The 19872-nt window shown below is 41.8% G+C and overlaps 1 protein-coding gene across 1 annotated transcript in view; it reads left to right on the top strand.

The window, feature by feature from the left end:
* Nucleotides 1-3390: 3390 nt before the first annotated feature.
* Nucleotides 3391-19872, top strand: part of LOC306769014 (SH3 domain and tetratricopeptide repeat-containing protein 1-like) — a gene marked incomplete at both ends in the record, with an annotated part of 34161 nt that continues 17679 nt past the window's right edge. The window contains 10 exons of the mRNA XM_079257514.1: nucleotides 3391-3508; nucleotides 5267-5338; nucleotides 14743-14873; nucleotides 15081-15186; nucleotides 15624-15764; nucleotides 15853-16051; nucleotides 16132-16208; nucleotides 17127-17322; nucleotides 17422-17534; nucleotides 18345-19652. Coding sequence (XP_079113640.1) covers nucleotides 3391-3508; nucleotides 5267-5338; nucleotides 14743-14873; nucleotides 15081-15186; nucleotides 15624-15764; nucleotides 15853-16051; nucleotides 16132-16208; nucleotides 17127-17322; nucleotides 17422-17534; nucleotides 18345-19652 — 2461 coding nt within the window. The remainder of the gene's footprint in view (nucleotides 3509-5266; nucleotides 5339-14742; nucleotides 14874-15080; nucleotides 15187-15623; nucleotides 15765-15852; nucleotides 16052-16131; nucleotides 16209-17126; nucleotides 17323-17421; nucleotides 17535-18344; nucleotides 19653-19872) is intronic.

Raw genomic sequence — 19872 nt, 5'->3', positions numbered from 1 at the left:
GAACAAGACCCCTTCTAGTTAATTATATACTACAATATTGAATTTCCCTTTGGGGATTAATAAAGTATTTTTAATTTAATTTCATTTCATTTCATTCAAACAACAGGCACAGACGCATAGCTGTAAACAGCCCGAGCCCTGGTGAGAGTTACATTCAATAAAATCCTCCCAGGAACATGTAACAACAAACATTCAACTTGACACAATAAGCAATAGATTAAGGAAGTAAATAGAAAATACATTAATAAATGAGTAAATATGAATAAAAATAAATAAAGAAAAATACAAATAAGACAAATTTGAAAAAACAAAGGCTAAATAAATACCTAAGTAGTGATGAAGGCCCTGCAGCTATGACACTGCACGGCCTTTCACCATCGTCTACCCTCACGATCTCCCTCCCATGCTTTTCTCACCCTCACCTGCAGCCAGACTGCACATTAGGTGTCATGCTTCAGGTGTCATGCTTTAAAACTATTTACTTCCTGTTGCCAGGTGGCAGGACTAGTTCGTAATCCAATTATTGACATGTACATGTGTTTAGAAACATTCGGATTTGGAGATTCTTTGGTCATTTTCATTCAGGACTTTGTGTGATGTAGACTAGATGTCAACAACATAATAAAATAAGGTCCAATGTGGTCCAGGCTCCCAAAATTCATTAGAATCTCCCCTTACACGTGAATTGGAAGCCAACTTCAGAGTGGCCACCACAGGCTTTCTGCATCACTGGCATTTTGTACTTAATTTATTTGTCTTTAATCCATCTAAATGTGATTCCTTCATGTCCTTTGTGATTATTCCTCTTTTCTCTGGAATAATTCTGATCATTTTATTGATTTAACTTCAGTCTGTGGGTCCTGGTTCTGACTCTTTTGTCTTATAGACAAGAACTCAGCAGGTCTATTTAGTGAAAGAAGAATCAGGTATTTACGTTGTCACCTGACTGCTGTTATGTGAAACATAAAAATAAATTTTTTAGGTGTGGGGCAACCTTTGAAGCATTAAGACTCATGTGACTGCTGTTGGTTTGTTGGGATCATGAATTCCTTTGTGTTGGTCCATTTTCAGGTCAGCTGAAATCCAGAGCCAACAGAGGAACTGAGAAGAGGAAAGGGAATGCTGAGTCTGTTCCTGACATGTTTGAGGGAAAACTTGAGTTACACAGATCTAAAGCCAGCTGTGTTCGCTTCATTCTTTGTGTAAAACAACCAGTGAAATGAGGATACGTGTCTCCTGACCCCTTTGCCTCCCCCTCCTGATTTGGTAACTGGAGTAAGTTTATTTGCTCAGTGAATGATAATTAACCTGAAAGGGTTTAGAGGAGTTAGGTTTTTTTTTTATGTCAGACCTTTTTATGACTTTATGCTTATGTGCGCAGGTAAAAGTCCTGCTGCATGGTCAGATTTAAAACTAATTTAATTGAGCTGCCTTCAGGTGTCGGGACACAGATTGGAAAAAGTTACAGCAAGTTAACCAGAGGACCACAGGAAGTCAGTCACACTGAACTTCAGTGTAAACGCCATGTTGTTAACACCAGCTCCAGGTCAAAAATAAGGAGACAGACAGAAAAATACATAACTTAAATAGATAGAAGATGTTTGAAATTATTTATGTGATAAATAAAATGGGCTGCTTCATGGAAAGAAAGTTTCTGATTCAAGCCTTCCCAGTGGTCTTTCTGTGTGGAGTTTGCATGTTCTTCCCATGTAAGTATGGGTTCTCTCCAGGTACTCCGGCTTCCTCCCACCCACAAGACATCCATGTTAGGTTAATAACTATGATCACTTATCACACGTAAGTCACTTTAAATCAAAGTATCTGCCAAATAACTATAGAATACAAACAGAAATGAGTTGAACAAACTTCACTGTCACACATGTAAAATAACAAATGTAAATTATTCTTCTGGAAAATTGGTATTTAAGTGATCTGTAAATTCATAATTTAGTTATCATTTACACAAGAGGAAAATTCTGGTTCAGTAATAAATGACTTAATCTAATTCATTGAGTGATTTAGAAACTCAGTTCAGCATCAACAAAGAGCAGTGGCATAGAGAAATCCTGGTGGGGGCACAGCCCACCCAATCTGACTCCATTTCAAAGAAGACTGTGAGGCAGAACCTTCAATAATCAGACCTCTCTGTGGAACCAGTTACCGGTTTGGCTTCAGAAAGCAGATACCCTTTCTAGCTTTCAGATCAGTTTTCATACTTACCTTTCTGATAAATCGTATAATTTGATCTGGCTTGGTTATCCTTGAGGCCGATTTATGCTCCCTTACATATGTAAATTGGGACGTCTCCATCAAATGTTTTAATAGGCTGCCTCTCTCATACTTACATGCATCTTTTAGATTGCCATAGTTGTCAAGTCAGTTCATTCAATGGTGGCCAGTGTTGAGTTTGGGGCTCACTTTCTCAGTTTGAAACTGGTTGATAGCGGTAATGTACCACTAAAAGCCTTTCTAACCATCCAAAAACACCAGAAGAAGTAGAATAAAACCACAATGTCTTCTGCTGTTCTCAACTTCTTGTGTCTTGTGCCCGGGTACTTTCTATGTGACAGTTTCTGCATCGTCTTCATCCTGTTTCATTTTTTTTTTTTTTTTGTTTCAGTTTTTTTCTCTTTTGCCAGTTGCTTGTAAGCTAGACAATTCAATTCACAGATAGATAGATAGATAGATAGATAGATAGATAGATAGATAGATAGATAGATAGATAGATAGATAGATTTTTTATTTATCCCAGAGGGGATAGCTAAGTTCCTTGAAAGAAAGAAAAATAAACTGATCATGTAAACATGTAACCAACACAGGAGATGGATGAACCCAACTGTCCATCCATTTGCATATCCGTCTTCTGCTTCAAGCGTAATGCCACTTTATTCATTCTTTTAGTTCTGCTGCTATAGGCTGGGGCTGCTGGTGGACATCCCAGGAGGCACTGACCTCATATCTGCTTCTTTTACTCTCCATGTAGAAAATATCTTTGTTAAACATCAGTGTTTGAAGTAGAACACGCTTTGTCTTGTTTTGTGAATAAGCCAACTAGATTTTTAATCTTAGAGAAACAATTGAAAACAAAGTGGGAAAAAATACAATGAACTTTTTAGCTTTTAAATATTTCTTTCTTTACATCAGATTACAACTTTAGTTTAATAATCAGTTCAGTAGACATGAAAAATAAACAAGTGTTTCTGATGGCTATAACCCTTCTCCATGCCTGGCCCCCCCATCAGTCATGCAGTTGACACGCCCCTGTCCCCCGACCCGTGAAGGAAATTTATTCTGAAGGGACGGAAGCCGTATCAACTACTGGGTCATATAGTGTTGTTGCTCTGATCGGAGACACGTCTGAGGCTCAGTGAAGCCACAACCGTTCTGAAAATGTCGCTCAAGCTTAACCGGGACTCTGGCTGCGTCTCATACCGAAGACAGACGTCTGCAGACGGCCAGCAGCCTTGGCGGCACGTGCTGGAGAAACCCCGCCAAAACAGTATCTCCGGTAACACACCGTCACATCACACTACACAAACATTGATAGTTAGAGGTGATTTGATTATCTTTTTTTTTTTTATTGGTTATGTTCATTGTTATTTTGCCAAAGTTTGTTATTTTAATCCCTTTATTTCACGTTTACTACACACTTCCCCCAAAGTGAGTATTCTCTGAAAAATCTGCATATCAATAGAACTCTATGATTTTCTGATTCTCATAAACCCACATTTAATTCCCAATGGATCGTTAAAAAATGTCATATATTGAAACTGTAGTTTTTTTTGTTTTTTTTTTTACTATTTTGTGGAGAAAATGAGTTCATTTATCTAATGACAGCAACACATCTGTAAAAAGTAGTTCCACGGTGATGTTTACTGTTGTATTGAATTCCTTCTTCTTTAACAACTGCCTAAAAACTTCTGGTTTGTTGAAAGAAGTCAATCTTGCTATCTCTAGTGTTTCCACCATTCTTGCTGGAAGGCTGCTTAATCGGCAGTAAACATCCCTGGTTGTGTCTGGGAAGTGAAGAGAATATCCTGCTTTGCTGTAGGATTTCAGCTGCTCAGCGCTCCTGGACCTTTGTTGAGGGTGTTTTCCTTTCATAATGCCCCAAGTGTTTTCTATTGATTAAATGTCTTGACTACAGTCAGGTTAGTCCAGCACCAGGAGTCTTTCTGGGAAACCAGGCTGTTGAGATGGAAGCTGAATGTAGTTTAGCATCATCTTGCTGATAGTTGTAAGGCCTTTTCAGGTCTTCCTCTATAACTTCAATGTACTTTTTGGTATTGATTGAGCATTCATAGATGTGGATGCTGCCCCTGCTGTAAGCACTAATGTAATCCCAGAGATGTATTCTTCTGAACTGTCTGCTGATAACAAGATGCACCCTCCTTTTCAATCTGAAGGACATGCCATCCATGGTTTCCAGAAGAAATGATATATTTTCATCCATCTGACCAAAGAACAGTCTTCCATGTTGCCTCAGACCATTTTAAATGAACTTTATTCCAGAGTAAACGACTGTGTTTCAGGATTCTGCTCACATTTGGCTTCTTCTTTGCATAATAAAACTTTAACCTGCATGCAGATTTCAGAGTGAACTTTGTTCACATACAATGATTTCTAGAAGTGATCCTGAGTCCGTGCAGTGATTTTCAGTCGAGGATCATGTCTGCATGAAGTGCTGAGGACCCCAAGATCACCAGTGTTTAGTTTTGTCCCATCATGCACATAGATTCCTCCTGAAACCCTGAGTCTACACAGATTACACACAGACAGTGTAATCCTCAAAGTCTCAAAATTTGACATTGAGGAACATTTTTTCAATTTTTGTACAATTTTTAGTTTTTTTTTAGTACAATCTGTATGTTGCAAGATGAATGAACATCCTCCTTTTAGACCCAGTCTTATTGCCGACCTGTTGCTAATTAATGTAATTAATTGTCAAATGCAAAGTGGTCACTGACCACTGCAAAGACAACACATCAGGGGAAGTTGGATCTGATCTTAAAAATAAGGGAACTCCAGTTGTGTTTTGTTTGTTCCAATTACTTTCCCACCATTTATACCAACGTTTTACAGATTGCTGCCCACATCCATGAAATCTAAGCTGTTTTGTAAGATTTGTCTGTGGATGGTGTTCTCTTGGGGTTTTTCTTTTTCAATGATTATTTCTTTCATTTAGAAAAATCTTAGTAGTTTCTAAACTGAACACAGTTGTAAAGCATGATTTTTGTTGTTTTGTGCTTCTCAACTTTTTTAACAGTGTTTGGTTTCTCCAGAGATGCTACAAGTTTAAAAAGACCGCTGTCAGCTGTTGAAGAAAACTTCCCAAAAGGTGATTTCTTACTTTTTATATCCCTTTCAGTGCACTGAATTCAGAGATGCTATAAAAGTTAGAGCTCTCAGATTTTTTTACAGCTGCTTGAGTAAGAAAATGGTCACATGTTTCACACTAACTCTGTTGTATAGTCAGTCAATGGCATAGAAACTGAAAGGCCGGCTGATGTTTTAACATGACGGCATCCTGATATGACTTCCCACTGCAAACATGTGAGAGATGAGGCACAGCGCTGGGCCAAAGGAAATTATAGAACAACCATCTTCTGAACCACAAAGACAAACTTTCTCAGGAAAATAATTATACGATCACCATATTTAGGCTAATTTCTTTAAAATGCTGCTTTTTTCATTCTTTATTATGGTCAGTCCTGGCAGATGGTTCTGGTTCTGATCAAGGTATTCTTTCCTGGTTATAGTTTTGCTTGAGGTTTTCTATCCTGGTTCTGGTTCTAATAGAAGATTTCCTTCTTGATTATGTTGGAGGTAAATGTTCCTGGTTCTGATTCTGATGCAGGTTTTCCTCTCCACGGTCTCCTTATGCAGCTCAGGATGGAGGATTGAATTGAAGAGTTGATATGATTAAATGTGTTTTTTTATTAGCTCAGTAATTGTTGTAGGATTTAGTTGTTAGAGTTATTATATACTGTTACAGTATATATACACACATGTTTATCTACAACACAGCAATTAAATATCCTAATCTTTAATTGCTGTGTTGTAGATGAACTTGTTCTACAATAAAGACCGATAAATACATATCATTAAAAATATCCAAATAAGTTCAGAGTGACCTGCTCTATCCTAGGATAACAGCATGGTCACCATGCTGTTCATACAGCGCCTATTGTTGCAGTGTATTTCTGCAGTATACTTGCATAAGACAAAATTAAAAAAAAAAAACTAAACAACGATAGCTACGTCTCCATGTTTAACTCACAAGTGGAGGAAACGGTGTTCTTCTTTCTTGTCCTTTCTGTTACTAAACACTAGTGCAGTGCCACCTTTGGTGGGCATGGGGATATATTATTCTCATGGTTTAACTTGTTTGACCAATGTGCGGCATGTACATGATTGTGGTCCACATGGATACACACCCCTAAAACTGAGCCGACTCCCCAATTCCAAAAAAAGATTAATGAGAATCACGAGTCTTTCCCGTAAATTACTTTGCCAAAAGTTTCACCTCTTGAAGCCCTGTTTAACAGCTTATTTGCGAGTACTGCCATCTGCTGGCTGTTCTGTGATATTTTCTATGTATTAGTATATATTAAGTGCAGCCGGAACATTCTTAGAAGTGCACCTGGAAACCAAAGTTTACATTGACTGTTTGACAGAGTGATCTCTGGGTTGGGATGCTCCTCTGCCTTCTTGTTGTCCTGTTTGTGATGGTGTCCCTGGGTGGAAAGTTCTTCTGTGTCCTCTGGTTCCTTTCTCTGTAGAAGTTGTTGCTCCTCTGCCCCTGGTACCTATCTCCAAGGAGGTGGTTCCTCCTCTGCATCTGTTTCCTATTACTGAGGGGGTCCCCAAGAGGTGGGCTTACCCTTCGCTTCTGGCTTCAGTTCCTGCTAGGCACACTTGGTACAAGCTTGTATGTTTGAGGGGTTGCAACTCTCAGGGCAAGGGCGTAACTTTTGGTTTGCCGTTGGGGGGGTTGCACTCTTTGCCTGTCTTTTCACTTGCTTAATTATTCCCATTTGCAAAACCAGTCCAGGTAATTTGGTGGGTCTGTATAAGAAATGTATTGTGGTACTTTTACTGTGATTTACTTGACATTATTGCAACTGTGTACTTGACCATTTATGACACGATGACAAAGTAATGACTGGTACATCCTACTGTATTTAGGCACTAGCTAGCAAGGCCATGGCAGCTTCCACTCAGCTGATTTTGTGCTTGTGTCAAATATAAATTTAAAAAAATAAAAATAAAAAAACTTCCAATAAAACATGGACTAGAAAATAAAAACACATTGCTGTCATGAACCTGGGAATATTCAGTGCATACAAACTGTATTGCTTCCTGTGGTTGAGATGCTACACCTGACTCCTCCTGTCCCTCATCCAGAAATCTCACCAGGACGTTCCTCTCTCTTTCAGATCTCCTCAGATTATCTCCATTATTTACAAAATTATTTAGAAATAGTTACTATGATTACTAATGATTAGGTCTGTATAAAAACAGGAACTATGGCAAAAAGATGAAAGTTAGCAAGAAACATGGAATGATGAAGAAAAAATATGAATTCAAGAAACACAGAAAAAACACCCTAAAAACTATCAAAATCTATACTAATCCAATTATTTATGATTACAAAATATTATTTACAGGAGGTATCTGGACAAAAACACTGCAAAGAACCCGCTAATATCCGCTAAATCAACGCTACGATGCTTCAGATTTTCGCTCAGTCTCCGTTGCTGCTTCCCGCGCCTGCTCAATTTACCCCGCCCTCTCATTCGTACCCCCGCGAAAACGATAACATGTCACATATCAACGGAAAGCTACATTTCTCAGCTTTCAGAATCTGTTGGAATTACGTTGATAGCATAAATGGTTCCAGAGTTAAGCTCGTTTGAATCACAGGTGTCATTTTCTATTTGCGCCGATAGAATCGTTATGTTATTTTTTGGGGGGGTTGTATTGGCTGGATGTGATTTTTGCAGGGGTTGAAACCCCCCTATCCCCCGTGCAAATTACGCCATTGTCTCAGGGTGTCCTGTGACTGGCCAGAAGTGCCCTGTCGGCCCTCATCAGCCCAGTCACAGCAGGGATTTTTTGTTGTCCTGTTTGACAAATGGCAAACATGGAAAAACCCTGCAGAGCAGCTACTTTACCATGGACTTGTTTTCTTTAGAAATATGAAGAGCTCAGACACATCATTCCGGCCAAGAACAACAGTGTTTCCACAGCAAAAGGCAGGAAAGAATGCTGGCAGGAAATTGGCAAATCTATTAATCCATAAAAGTTTGAGATTATACAACATTAATTTATTAAAGAGAATAAATGGACAGCACTTGATGACTCATTTTCACGTTATTTCAACCTAGACATTTGTGTGCTTCCTCATTGCCCTTCCTGGGTCCTCACATTCTGCACACCATGACACACATTATGGATTTGTTTTAATTGGAATATAACGGGACTGCATTAAATTGGACAGTATAGGAGATTTCATTGCTGTGAGTGGTAGCTGTTCAGGTAGAAATATCTGAATCCAACTGAATTGAAACCATTTTGGTTTTCCAATAACATGTTCATCAACTCTTTAATGATTTTTGTGTTTAATAGATAAATCAGAAAGAGCTAGACAGCAATCGAAGTGACCTGGTGAAACTTGAAGGCTTAATTAGCCTTCCACACTCATTTCTCTGATTCTAAACCAGAAAAGTCCACAACTGATTAGACCGTAGTTTTACTGAATTCTGAACCTTTCCATTGGTTTGCAGCTTCATTTGTTCAATACAAAATTTGCAATAATCATCTCTTTTATAGACACAGCCCAGTTCAGTTCAAATAATTGTTTTACAATTATAATCCCATTGAAACATTAAAACAAATCCATTTTACAATGCACAGTGGACAGCAAAAATTCCTTTAAACAGTAAAAAGAGAACCTCCAGTCATGATTGTGTTTGATAAGAACCGCCTCCATATGTGCACTTGGCACAAGGACACTCTAGGCTGAAGTACATTTGTCCACTTTGTATTATAGTCATCAGATTTGTGGTCAGATGTCTTGAATGCTCAGATGAAGAGAGGTGCAGCACTGTCAGCCGATTACCCCCGGGTGGTGAGTTGGCTCAGATGGTTGGGAAGGATGTCTGTCAAGCCTGGCAGGCCCAATGTGCTGTGAGGGTCTGCTAGGAACACGTGGCAGAGTCCCCTGTCTGACAGAGAAAGAGGTTTATCTTCCACCTCCAACAGGGCTTCAACCATGTCCCGAGTGAGATGGGGAACGTTGAGTCGAAGTGGGCTGTGTTCCTCGTCTCTGTTAATGAGATGGCTTCCTGGAGATGTGGCATAAGGTGGCTGGTGCCTGTCATGGCAATAAGCCCAGAACTCATTGGTGGAAACCAGCAGTCAGGGATGTTGTCAAGTTGAAGAAGGACTTCTATTTGACTTTTTTGATCTAATATTATGAAACTGGGCAAGGTACCAGTACCGTCCAGTCCAGGTGAGAACTACCAGGTGAGAGAAAGATATACCTGCAGAAGTCATCTGTCCATCACGGTACGGATTAAAAGTACTTCGAACATCTGTCCTGACTCACCTGACCAGTTCAGTGAAAGTCATGTGAGAAAGTGTCATCTGGTTTTAACTTTGAACCCATCAGAAGTTACTCATTAAGCCTCGAGTCTGTCTGAGCATCTCAGTTTGTTGAACATCATAAGGTTTATCAGCAGTGGTGGACCAAAGTCAGAAAGGATGCTTTTCACATTCCAGTTATTAAACTGATCAAACACAATTTATGAGTGTTATAAAGAGCAACAAAATGATTTCATACACATATCTTCAATGGTAATGACAAGGTTAATGAAAAACAATGAGCAGTTGGAAAGAGGCTGACAGGAAAGAGTGAATACATCCCCTCAGTGAAAGTCACATAGAGTTTCATATTTGTTCACATTAACTCACAATACAAAACACAATTTTAAGGTTCACAAAAAGCCTGAAAGATTTTATTCCAGCAGTTTCCGCTTCAGTAGCAGAAACAGAACCACTCAGGTTTTTTAGCAAACATTAACAGGAAGGAGTGTTAGAGTAACTTCCTCTGAGATAAAACTACCAGAAAGCTCAAGTCTGGTCTCAGGTTTGAAAAGTTTCCTTAATGAAATACTGAGCCTTGCATTATACAAGCCTATAGTCTGGTTTCTGCCAAAAAAGCTATAATTGGAAATATTTTTTTTTTCATTAAAGGGATACTATGTAACTTTTGGTCACTAAATGAGAAAAAAGTCTCTTCTGTCAACTCAAAACCCACTACCTGTCTGTTTTGATACCGTCTCTACAGACATCCTGCAGATCATTCCATCTACAGTCAAATCTGCTCTAACCCATATTATCAACTCTCTCTTAAATCTGGTGCCTTTTCCTCCATCTTCAAGCAAGCTTGGGTTACCCCAGAAACCCACAATCAAGCCGCCCAGGTTGAAAACTACCACCGGTCTCACTGGTTCTGTTCACGTCAAAACTACTAGAGTGGTCTCACAGTTCATCCACAATAACAACCCGTTTGATCCATTTCAGTCTGGCTTTAGGCAAGGCCACTCACCCTGAATCTCATGTCTGTAACTGATCCCATACAGCATGCCTAATCCAATCCTCAGTTTTAATACGGCTGGACTTGTCCGCTGCTTTTGACACAGCCAATCAGATTCTCCTCTTCATACTCTTTGAGCTTTGTCCTCTCAGCATTCATGTTCTACCTCAAGGAAGATCCTTTAGAGCAGGGGTCTTCAACTCGATCCTACGGGCTACGCAATCCAGCAGGTTTCCCATGTATTCACACCTGAATCAAACTAAATGGAGGTGTTATGTCTATGTAAGCCTGGTTTTTCTCTGGGTACTCCAGCTTTCTCCAAATCACAAGACATGGCTATTGGGTTACTTGATCACTGATCACAAGTAAGTTTCTTTGGATAAAATTGTCTACCAGTGACTCGAGGGGAACTAGAACTTTCCTTCCCACCTGATGACACAACTGTTTCAATGTGCATGTCAGAATGATTTGCTGATATCTCCGAATGGATGAAGGATCATCACCTTTAGATAAATATTCCCAAGACCAAGCTCATTGTCGATCCAGCCAATTCTTCCTTACCTCCACAAATAAGTGTAAAGTTTGAGTCTATCACACATGTGCCCATGTCTGCTGCCCAGAATCTTGGTGTCATGGTGGACGACCAGTTGACCATTAATGTCGATGTTGCCCTGGTTGCCTGTACTTGCGGATTTGCTTCCTACAACATCAAGAGAATCAGATTGCATCTGACAGAAGACACAACACAGCTGTTGGTTTAGGCTGTAACAGGCCTGCCTGCATGCTCGGTTAAACCTCTGAAGATGATTCAGAACGCAATAATACGTCTTTTCTTCAATCAGCCCAAAAGAGCTCATGTCACTATGCTGTTCATTATGCTTCACTGGCTTCCAGTTGCAGCTTGCATCAAATTCAAAGCTTTGTTTTTGGCTTGCAAAACAATGAATCAAACAGTTCCTGCATACCTTCACTCCTTAATCTAGTGCTACTCTCCCTTTGTGTTGTTCTTCTTTCTTCTTACTGTGCTCTCCTTGTTTATGTTGTTCTCACTCTCGGATGTAGGTCACTTTGTAGAAAAATGTCTGCTAAATGACTTTAGAATAGGATTGAACAGGTTTTAGTATCAAATGAAGAAGTAACTTTGGCACAACCAATGTTATGAAAACAGCTGCCTTAGCCCTTAGTTTACATAACATAACATAACATAACATAACATAACATAACATAACATAACATAACTAAACATAACTAAACATAAACATAAAGCTTCCTAAACAGCGTATGAAATCCATAAAACTTAACCAGACCCGTTGCCAATAGTTTTGTCACTTCTTTGATATTTTCATGGATTATAGGAGATGTATTTATTTATTTATTGCATGGAAACGAGCTCAACTTGTGCAAAATATTTAGGGAGCCACGTTAGCTTTGGTCTGTAGCTGATCCTTTTCAAATAACTGCATTTAGTTTCTACTAATTGGCTAAATTAAGAGACAAATGTATACTGCAGTGTTCTTCAGGTCGTCAGGCATTTACTGCTGACATTTTAAGGCTGAAAGATGAGATGATACTGAGGCAAAACAGAGAGTGTTCTTTCATCACACCAGAACCAGTGCATTTTTTCCTACTGTCAAATCTTGTATTTCCTCTGGAGCGATCCCTTTCACACCTTCTCTTTCTTGCCTCCTCGGACTCCATTTTCATATTCTTACTTTGATCAGCCATGACTTTCATTGGAAGGGGAGGAAAAGGTTGCACAAAGCAGAGCTCTATGTGTTTAGAGAGTGGGAGCTGTAAAGGGAAGCGCTCCAGGTCACATGATCCTTTTAGAGACGGACCCACTGCTGCATAGGTACCAATGTCTGGTTTCTGTAGCGGGCAGCCCCCTCAGAGCTCTGACAACTGTCAAGCATTGTAAATCGACCCTAGAAATCATCCACTATTACTCACATTAGACTAATGTTTGGGTTGACACTGAAAAGGTATCCCTTTAAATTAAATTAATTTAAATATACTTTTGAATTAAATATATGACAGTCATTCATTAGGCAGGAAAGCTGGAGCCTGTCCCAGCAATTATCATGAAAGAGGTAAGCGAAAGCGTGGACAGCTCACCATGCCATCTCAGAGTGAACACAGAGAGACAAACAACCATTCACACTCACTTTTATCCATGCAGCAAAATATACAACATAATGTTATGTTTTTATTTATTGTTGATTTTAGGATAGGCAGTCTGCAAGAAGCATGCAGAATTAATGTTCAGTTCAATGTAGTCAAACAAATTCATTATATTATGCACATTAGTCCAATTAATAATAGCTGTGTTTATATCATGACTACCTAGCTGGGGAAATCTGCATGACAACTTAAATAAATAGAAGACAAGCACCTTAAAAATAAACAGAAAAAGCTTTTAGGCCCCGGGGGTGGATGAGATCCGCCCGGAGTTCCTTAAGGCTCTGGATGCTGTGGGGCTGTCCTGGCTGACACGCCTCTGCAGCATCGCGTGGACATCGGGGGCAGTACCGCTGGATTGGCAGACTGGGGTGGTGGTCCCACTTTTTAAGAAGGGGGACCGGAGGGTGTGTTCCAATTACAGGGGAATCACACTCCTCAGCCTCCCTGGTAAGGTCTATTCAGGGGTCCTGGAGAGGAGGGTCCGCCGGATAGTCGAATCTCGGATTGAGGAGGAGCAGTGTGGTTTTCGTCCTGGTCGTGGAACAGTGGACCAGCTCTATACCCTCTTTGGGGTCCTGGAGGGGGCATGGGAGTTTGCCCAACCAGTCTACATGTGCTTTGTGGACCTGGAGAAGGTGTTCGACCGTGTCCCCCGGGGGCTCCTATGGGGGGTACTTCAGGAGTATGGGGTACCGGACCCCCTTGTGCGAGCTGTCCGGTCCCTGTACGACAGATGTCAGAGCTTGGTTTGCATTGCCAGCGGTAAGTCGGATTTGTTTCCGGTGAGGGTTGGACTCCACCAAGGCTGCCCTTTATCACCGATTCTGTTCATAACTTATATGGACAGAATTTCTAGAAGTATTGAGGGGATCCGACTTGGTGGCCTCAGGATTGGGTCCCTGCTTTTTGCGGATGACGTGGTCCTGTTGGCTTCATATGGTCGTGATCTCCAGCTCTTGCTTGAGCGATTCGCGGCCGAGTGGGAAGCGGCTGGGATGAGAATCAGCACCTCCAAATCTGAGACCATGGTCCTCAGCCGGAATAGGGTGGATTGCCCTCTCCGGTTTGGGAGTCAGGTCTTGCCTCAAGTGGAGGAGTTTAAATATCTCAGGGTCTTGTTCACGAGTGAGGGAAGAATGGAGCGCAAGATCGACAGGTGGATCGGTGCGGCGTTTGCAGTAATGCGGGCTCTGCGCCGGTCTGTCGTGGTGAAGAAGGAGCTGAGCCAGAGGGCAAAGCTCTCGATTTACCAGTCGATCTACGTTCCTACCCTCACCTATGGTCATGAGCTGTGGGTCGTGACCGAAAAAACGAGATCTTGTATACAGGCGGCTGAAATGAGTTTCCTCCGCAGGGTTGCCGGGCTCACCCTTAGAGATAGGGTGAGGAGCTCGGTCATCCGGGAGGGCCTCAGAGTAGAGCTGCTGTTTCTCCGCATCGAGAGGAACCAGTTGAGGTGGCTCGGGCATCTGGTCAGGATGCCTCCTGGACCTCCCTGGTGAGGTGTTCCAGGCACGTCCCTCTGGGAGGAGACTCCAGGGAAGACCCAGGACACGCTGGAGGGATTATATCTCTCGGCTGGCCTGGGAACGCTTTGGGATTCCCCCTGCAGAGTTGGCAAATGTGGCTGGGGAGAGGGAAGTCTGGGCTTCCCTGCTTAGGCTGCTGCTCCCGCGACCCGACCCCGGATAAGCGGCATGAAGATGAAGATGACAATGAAGATGAAGAAATAGCTTTTTTATAAAACTCAGAAGTATTTATGTGATAATGTAATTTTTTTGTATTTAAATTGTAAGTTTTGATCCTCCAGAAAAGCCTAAAGATTATAAAGAAACAGACTTTTTGTTTCCATGCATCACTGATAGATGATTGAATCCTTCTTCATTGCGTCCACTGGTATGGCATTTAGATAGAACTAAATAATGTTCCCTAGTGTAAGTGTGTCGTTGTGTGCTCAGTTTTGCCTTTGCTGCTGGATGTGGTCAGGGATACCAATCATCTTCCTGCTGATGAGGCATCCCAGGAGATGCTGAAAGGGAAACTACGTCTTCTCCAGGCTGACGCTACCGAGATCAAAAGTCTGTTCAAGGTAAATGTCATGTGCCAAACGTCTTCTTTAAAACCATCAACATCTCTCCAAGAAATTTTCTGGATTCAATTCCCTTTTTAGTCAGAAAGCAAGATTTATTTGTTTAGAATTTAGGACTTACATTTAGGACAGTAACCACATGCTTCAAAGATATTTGCCACTTTTGTTTTTGTGAGAATTAGTGAGAACTTTTCTTTGTTTTTTTAGGAGTTGTCGACTCATCTTGTCTCCATCAGCAGTGAAGAAAAAGTCATTTATGTCACCTTCCAAACATTTGAGGAAATCTGGAAATTCACCACTTATTACACAATAGGTATTATAACCTTACAAATATTTAAAGAAAACATTTGATCTGGTAATCTGGAAGCTTGGAGCCATCCTGCTTTTGTTCCGTCTGTTTTCCTGAAGTTCACTGTATTCCAATGGTCTCCATAGTGACCACATCTCGATCCAGTAGAGCAGCTTTTGGGAAATGGTGGAAATCTCTGAGGAATGTGTCAAACACCTTGCTGAATCTATGATATAAAGAATAAAGGCAGCTCTGGGGGGCAAAGGGGCTCCGGCCTGGTACTAGAAGGTGGTTCAGATAAAGTGAACTTTACAGGTTTACAGACTCACTTGATGCTCCTTTAACCTTTTAACAGAAATGAACATGATATTTATTAACATATTTCTCTCCATACATGTCAGATATATTGTGGTAATCCCAAAACGTTACATCAGCCTGCTGCTTGTTCTCCTCTCCTTCAGGTTTTGTTGGTCACTGTTTGGAGAACATCTTGTTTGACCCAGCGGTTTGGCTCAGTTCTCTGGATGAGGACATCGCCATCGAGGTCTCCATTCAGGAAGAAACTCTTCAGCTTTTCTACAATAGTGTCCTCATGCAAGAAGGTAGTTGCTGAACGCCATCGTTTGGAACTGCACCAAGTGTATTATAATAAATGCTTCCAGAAAAAAAACGGTTTCTCTCTGCTCTCAGGTTCTTTGTTTGCAAGCTGTACTTCCAGCCAGATGTTTGACAGCTCAACCTCTGGAGGCGACCTGTACCTGGAGCAGGGAGACATTGCCCAGTTTGAGCCTCCCTTTCTTGACTCGGGGTGGACCGTCCTCTGCCTTGCTGATGGAGCCCGGGGCACCACACCCAAGCCTGCTTTAGAACCAGTCATTCCTTTTCATCAGTGAGTCATCCTCATAAAGGCTGCTGAGGACTCCATGTTGTCTCATACAAATCATTGTGACTGGTCCCATGTCTTCATAGGTGGTTCCTCAAATCCTGCCCGGACAACATTCTGGTTGGTGATGGAAAACCTTCCTGTGATTTCCCTCTGCAGTTTGGTTGGTTTTTAGTTTTCTACCTCTACTTTTCCTGAAATATTTGACCATCATTAAGCGATCCGAACAGTTTCGACCCTCTGACTCTTCTATTCAAATGGAAATTAAAACCATAAGTGGGATCTTTTTAGATCAAGTTTCCCCAGACTACTTCCCCAGTAGTGTTTGTGGGGATCAATGACCACTTTGCATTTGACAACTAATGACTGATGTAAAGAAGTAAAGACGAACAGAGGGTGACCATTCTGGGACAAATCTAAAAATTGTGGAACAAATTCCGAAATGTAGATATGAAAAGATTCAGGATTCAGGATACATTTCAAGCAGCGTCTCAACTATTTTGGAACAGTTGTGTAAGGCTCATTTAAAGATAGATAGATAGATAGATAGATATCCCAGCAATAAAGATTCTTCTTCTTAGTATTATAGAACAATAATAATGGGTGGCGTTCATGACACTCACCTCACAGCAACAGAATAAAATACAATCAGTGCAAAAAGATTGTCATCATTCTCTGAACCGCTGTGTCTGATTAAAGGCTGTGGGGAAGCCGCAGCCTGTCCCAGCAAACACTGGACAAGATGCAGGGTACACCCTGGACTGGTTGCCAGTCCATCACAGGGGCAACACAGAGACAAACAACCATTCACACATACACACACACACACACACACTCACTTCTAGGGACAATTTAGAGTAAGCAATTAAGACGCATGTCTTTGAACGGTGGAAGGAAGCCAGACTACCCAGAGAGAAACACCCATACACGGGGAGAACATGCAAATTTCAGACAAAAAGGACACCGTTTGAGGAGAAGTAACCCAAGGGAAGCAGATAGGGGGACAATAAAATCGAATCTACTCCTGACTGCGGCTGAAGAGGAGGATAAAAAGAGAAATGTCATCTTCTGCTCTGTTCAGCCAGAGGAACATGTCTGGCCACGGGGGAGTATGATGCTGAGCGCCCAGAGGAGCTGAGTGTGGTGCCTGGTGACCGCATCATCATTTTTGGACTGCTGGTGTCTTGTTTTCATTGGTTCACTGGCAGGAAAGAGGCGACTGGAGAAGTGGGTCTGGTAAAGACGAGCTTGGTGAAGCCGTCTGCTGAAACCTGGGAGTGAGTATTTCATCTATTTCCATGTCGGCTGTTACAAAGCAGGCTTTCATAACTGGTTTGCATTCGGTCACGTTGGCGCTGTCCCTCCACTTGCTCCAGCTCGGCAGATATATTTTTGGATGGAGAGGATTGGATGTCCTCCAGCCAGCTAGAGGACAAAATCATAGAAGAAGTCGTGGATAACTTGAAAAGGAAATCGAGGAACGACTCTGGTCAGAGTTACAAACTGGGTACATTTTCCATCTCCAGCTGGCTTCTGGAGTTTTCCTTTATTTTTAGTTGGAAATTTGCACCAAAGTTTTTCTTGTCTTACTGGAGTTTCAGTTTTTCTGAGTCCTCTCTGACTTTGTCAGTCTGGCGTTTTCCTTTCTTTTCTTTTCTTTCGCCTCTGGAGTTTTCCTTTCTTTTCTTTTCTTTCGCCTCTGGAGTTTTCCTTTTCTTTCTTTTGCCTCTGGAGTTTTCCTTTTCTTTCTTTTGCCTCTGGAGTTTTCCTTTCTTTTCTTTCTTTCGCCTCTGGAGTTTTCCTTTCTTTTCTTTCTTTCGCCTCTGGAGTTTTCCTTTCTTTTCTTTTCTCTCACCTCAGGAGTTTTCCTTTCTTTTCTTTCGCCTCTGGAGTTTTCCTTCCCACTGTGAAGTGTTTTTATCTTGGGAAGTGTATTTGGTCTTTTAAAGAGTTTTTCTTTTCTCTCCTAGTTTCCGTGGAAGATTTTGTTTCACTCCAGAGTTTGTCCTTTTGGCTTTTCTTGCCATTCTTGAATTTATTTTGTCTTTGAGGTTTTTCTTGTCTCTGGAGTTATTTCTGCCTCTGAAGGAACCATCCTCTCTTACAGAGTTTAGCAACCTGTTGATCGATTTGAAATGTTTTTATTTAATTTTCCATTTTGTATCTGTGATTTCAGACATGATCGCTTTCCAAGACTCTGAAAAGAAAACATCCTGTAAGAAAATGATCAGTTTTAGTTTTCTGAGTGTGCCAGCATGTTGTTTTGTCCTGAGGTTCTTCTCTTGGTTTTCCTCGACAGTCAGCTCTGATTGCAATGCCAGTCATCAGCAGATGGAGCTGAAGGAGAACATCGGGAGTGTTGAACATTCATCACCACATTCCTCATGCAACAAAGAACCAGTGGAGGACTCGGGATGTGGAAGCTTGCCTCGTTTCGTCATTCACCAGCTGTCAGACAGAAACAACAACTCCGAGAACTTTCTCACGCTCTTCTCCTTTCTGGAAGGACGGCCGTACAGACAGGAGTTTGCTCTCCTGTATGGACCGACGGACTTTTCCTCAGTCTTCACAGGTTATTCTGATGAGGAGGAGCTAATTGCCTTTCTTGGCATTGCCAGGGAAACAGCCAGGAAGAGGCGTCTGTTTTGGACGCAGACTCGTTTGTGCTTCCTTTTGGGTAAACTGTGTGCTGGGAGGTCAAAGTTCAGCCAGGCCCGGGTTTACTTTGAGGAGTCCCTCGGCGTTCCTCGGGAAGCCTTCACCGACTTCCGGCTGCTGGCTGGAATCTTCTCCCACCTCGCTGCCATTTATATTCTCCAGAAGAACAAAGAAAGCTTCTTCGCTGTGACGGAGCGACTCGCTGCCTTGCTCATGGGAATCCCGGACTGTGTAAAAAGCTTTGAGGATACCTCTGTTTTGTTCTATATTCTGAAGAAAGCTGTTCTCTGCCAGCAGAAGCGAGCCGAGGCTCGGGCATGTTTCCTGCTCGCCAGGCATCACTTGAGCCATGGCGAGGCCGATCTGGTCGTCCCGTACTTGGAGAGGCTGCTTGCTGTCGGCAATGAAGCTCAGAAAACATGGAACGTTGCTCCCAGTTCTGGATACATCACTCTGGGACAACTTTACAACAAACTGCAGTGTTACCACCTTAGTGTTAGTTCAGCGAAGAGAGCGTCTCTGCAGCCATCGCTCACTCTGTCCCACTGCCTCGGAAGCATGATGCTAGTTTTGCACAGTGTGGACAGACATGGACAGGAAACCTCTGTTCGGCCTCAGGTGGCGCCATATTTCCAGAAAGTTCTCTCTGTTACGATGGCCCATGGAGGAGGAAGTGCCCTCCAGCATGTGTTGAGTCATCAGCTCACCCTTTCTCTGTGTCAGATCCTTTACAAACACGGACTGGTTGGACAGGCGATAAACCACATGATGTCTCTCATTAACAACAGTCCATCTCCAGACCAGGTCCCAGTCTCAGTTTCAGAAAGGAATGGTGCTCTCATCTGGTTTGCATGGCTCCATATCAACAACAACCAGCCTGACACTGCTTTAAGCATCCTGGACTCAGTCCTAGCATCAATGTCTGGACACTGCAGATCTCCTCAGGAAGGTCAGTAGGTTACCTAAACATCCTCTACTAACAGTCTGCATTCAGGATGTCTGTTTCTTCTGTTTTAGTTCGCTAAATCAAATAAAAAACAACTAATATGTTAAAATGCAGCTTGCATCCACAGATGGAGGAAACCGTTGTCATACCAGAAACTAGACGGTATCTTATCCACAGACACGGGTACAAACAGGAACCGTCTCTAAGAAATCAGATCAGTTTT

This window comes from Telmatherina bonti (assembly GCF_933228915.1).
Source record: "Telmatherina bonti genome assembly, chromosome: 18".
NCBI lineage: Eukaryota > Metazoa > Chordata > Actinopteri > Atheriniformes > Telmatherinidae > Telmatherina > Telmatherina bonti.
This window is presented reverse-complemented; position numbering and strand designations above follow the sequence as displayed.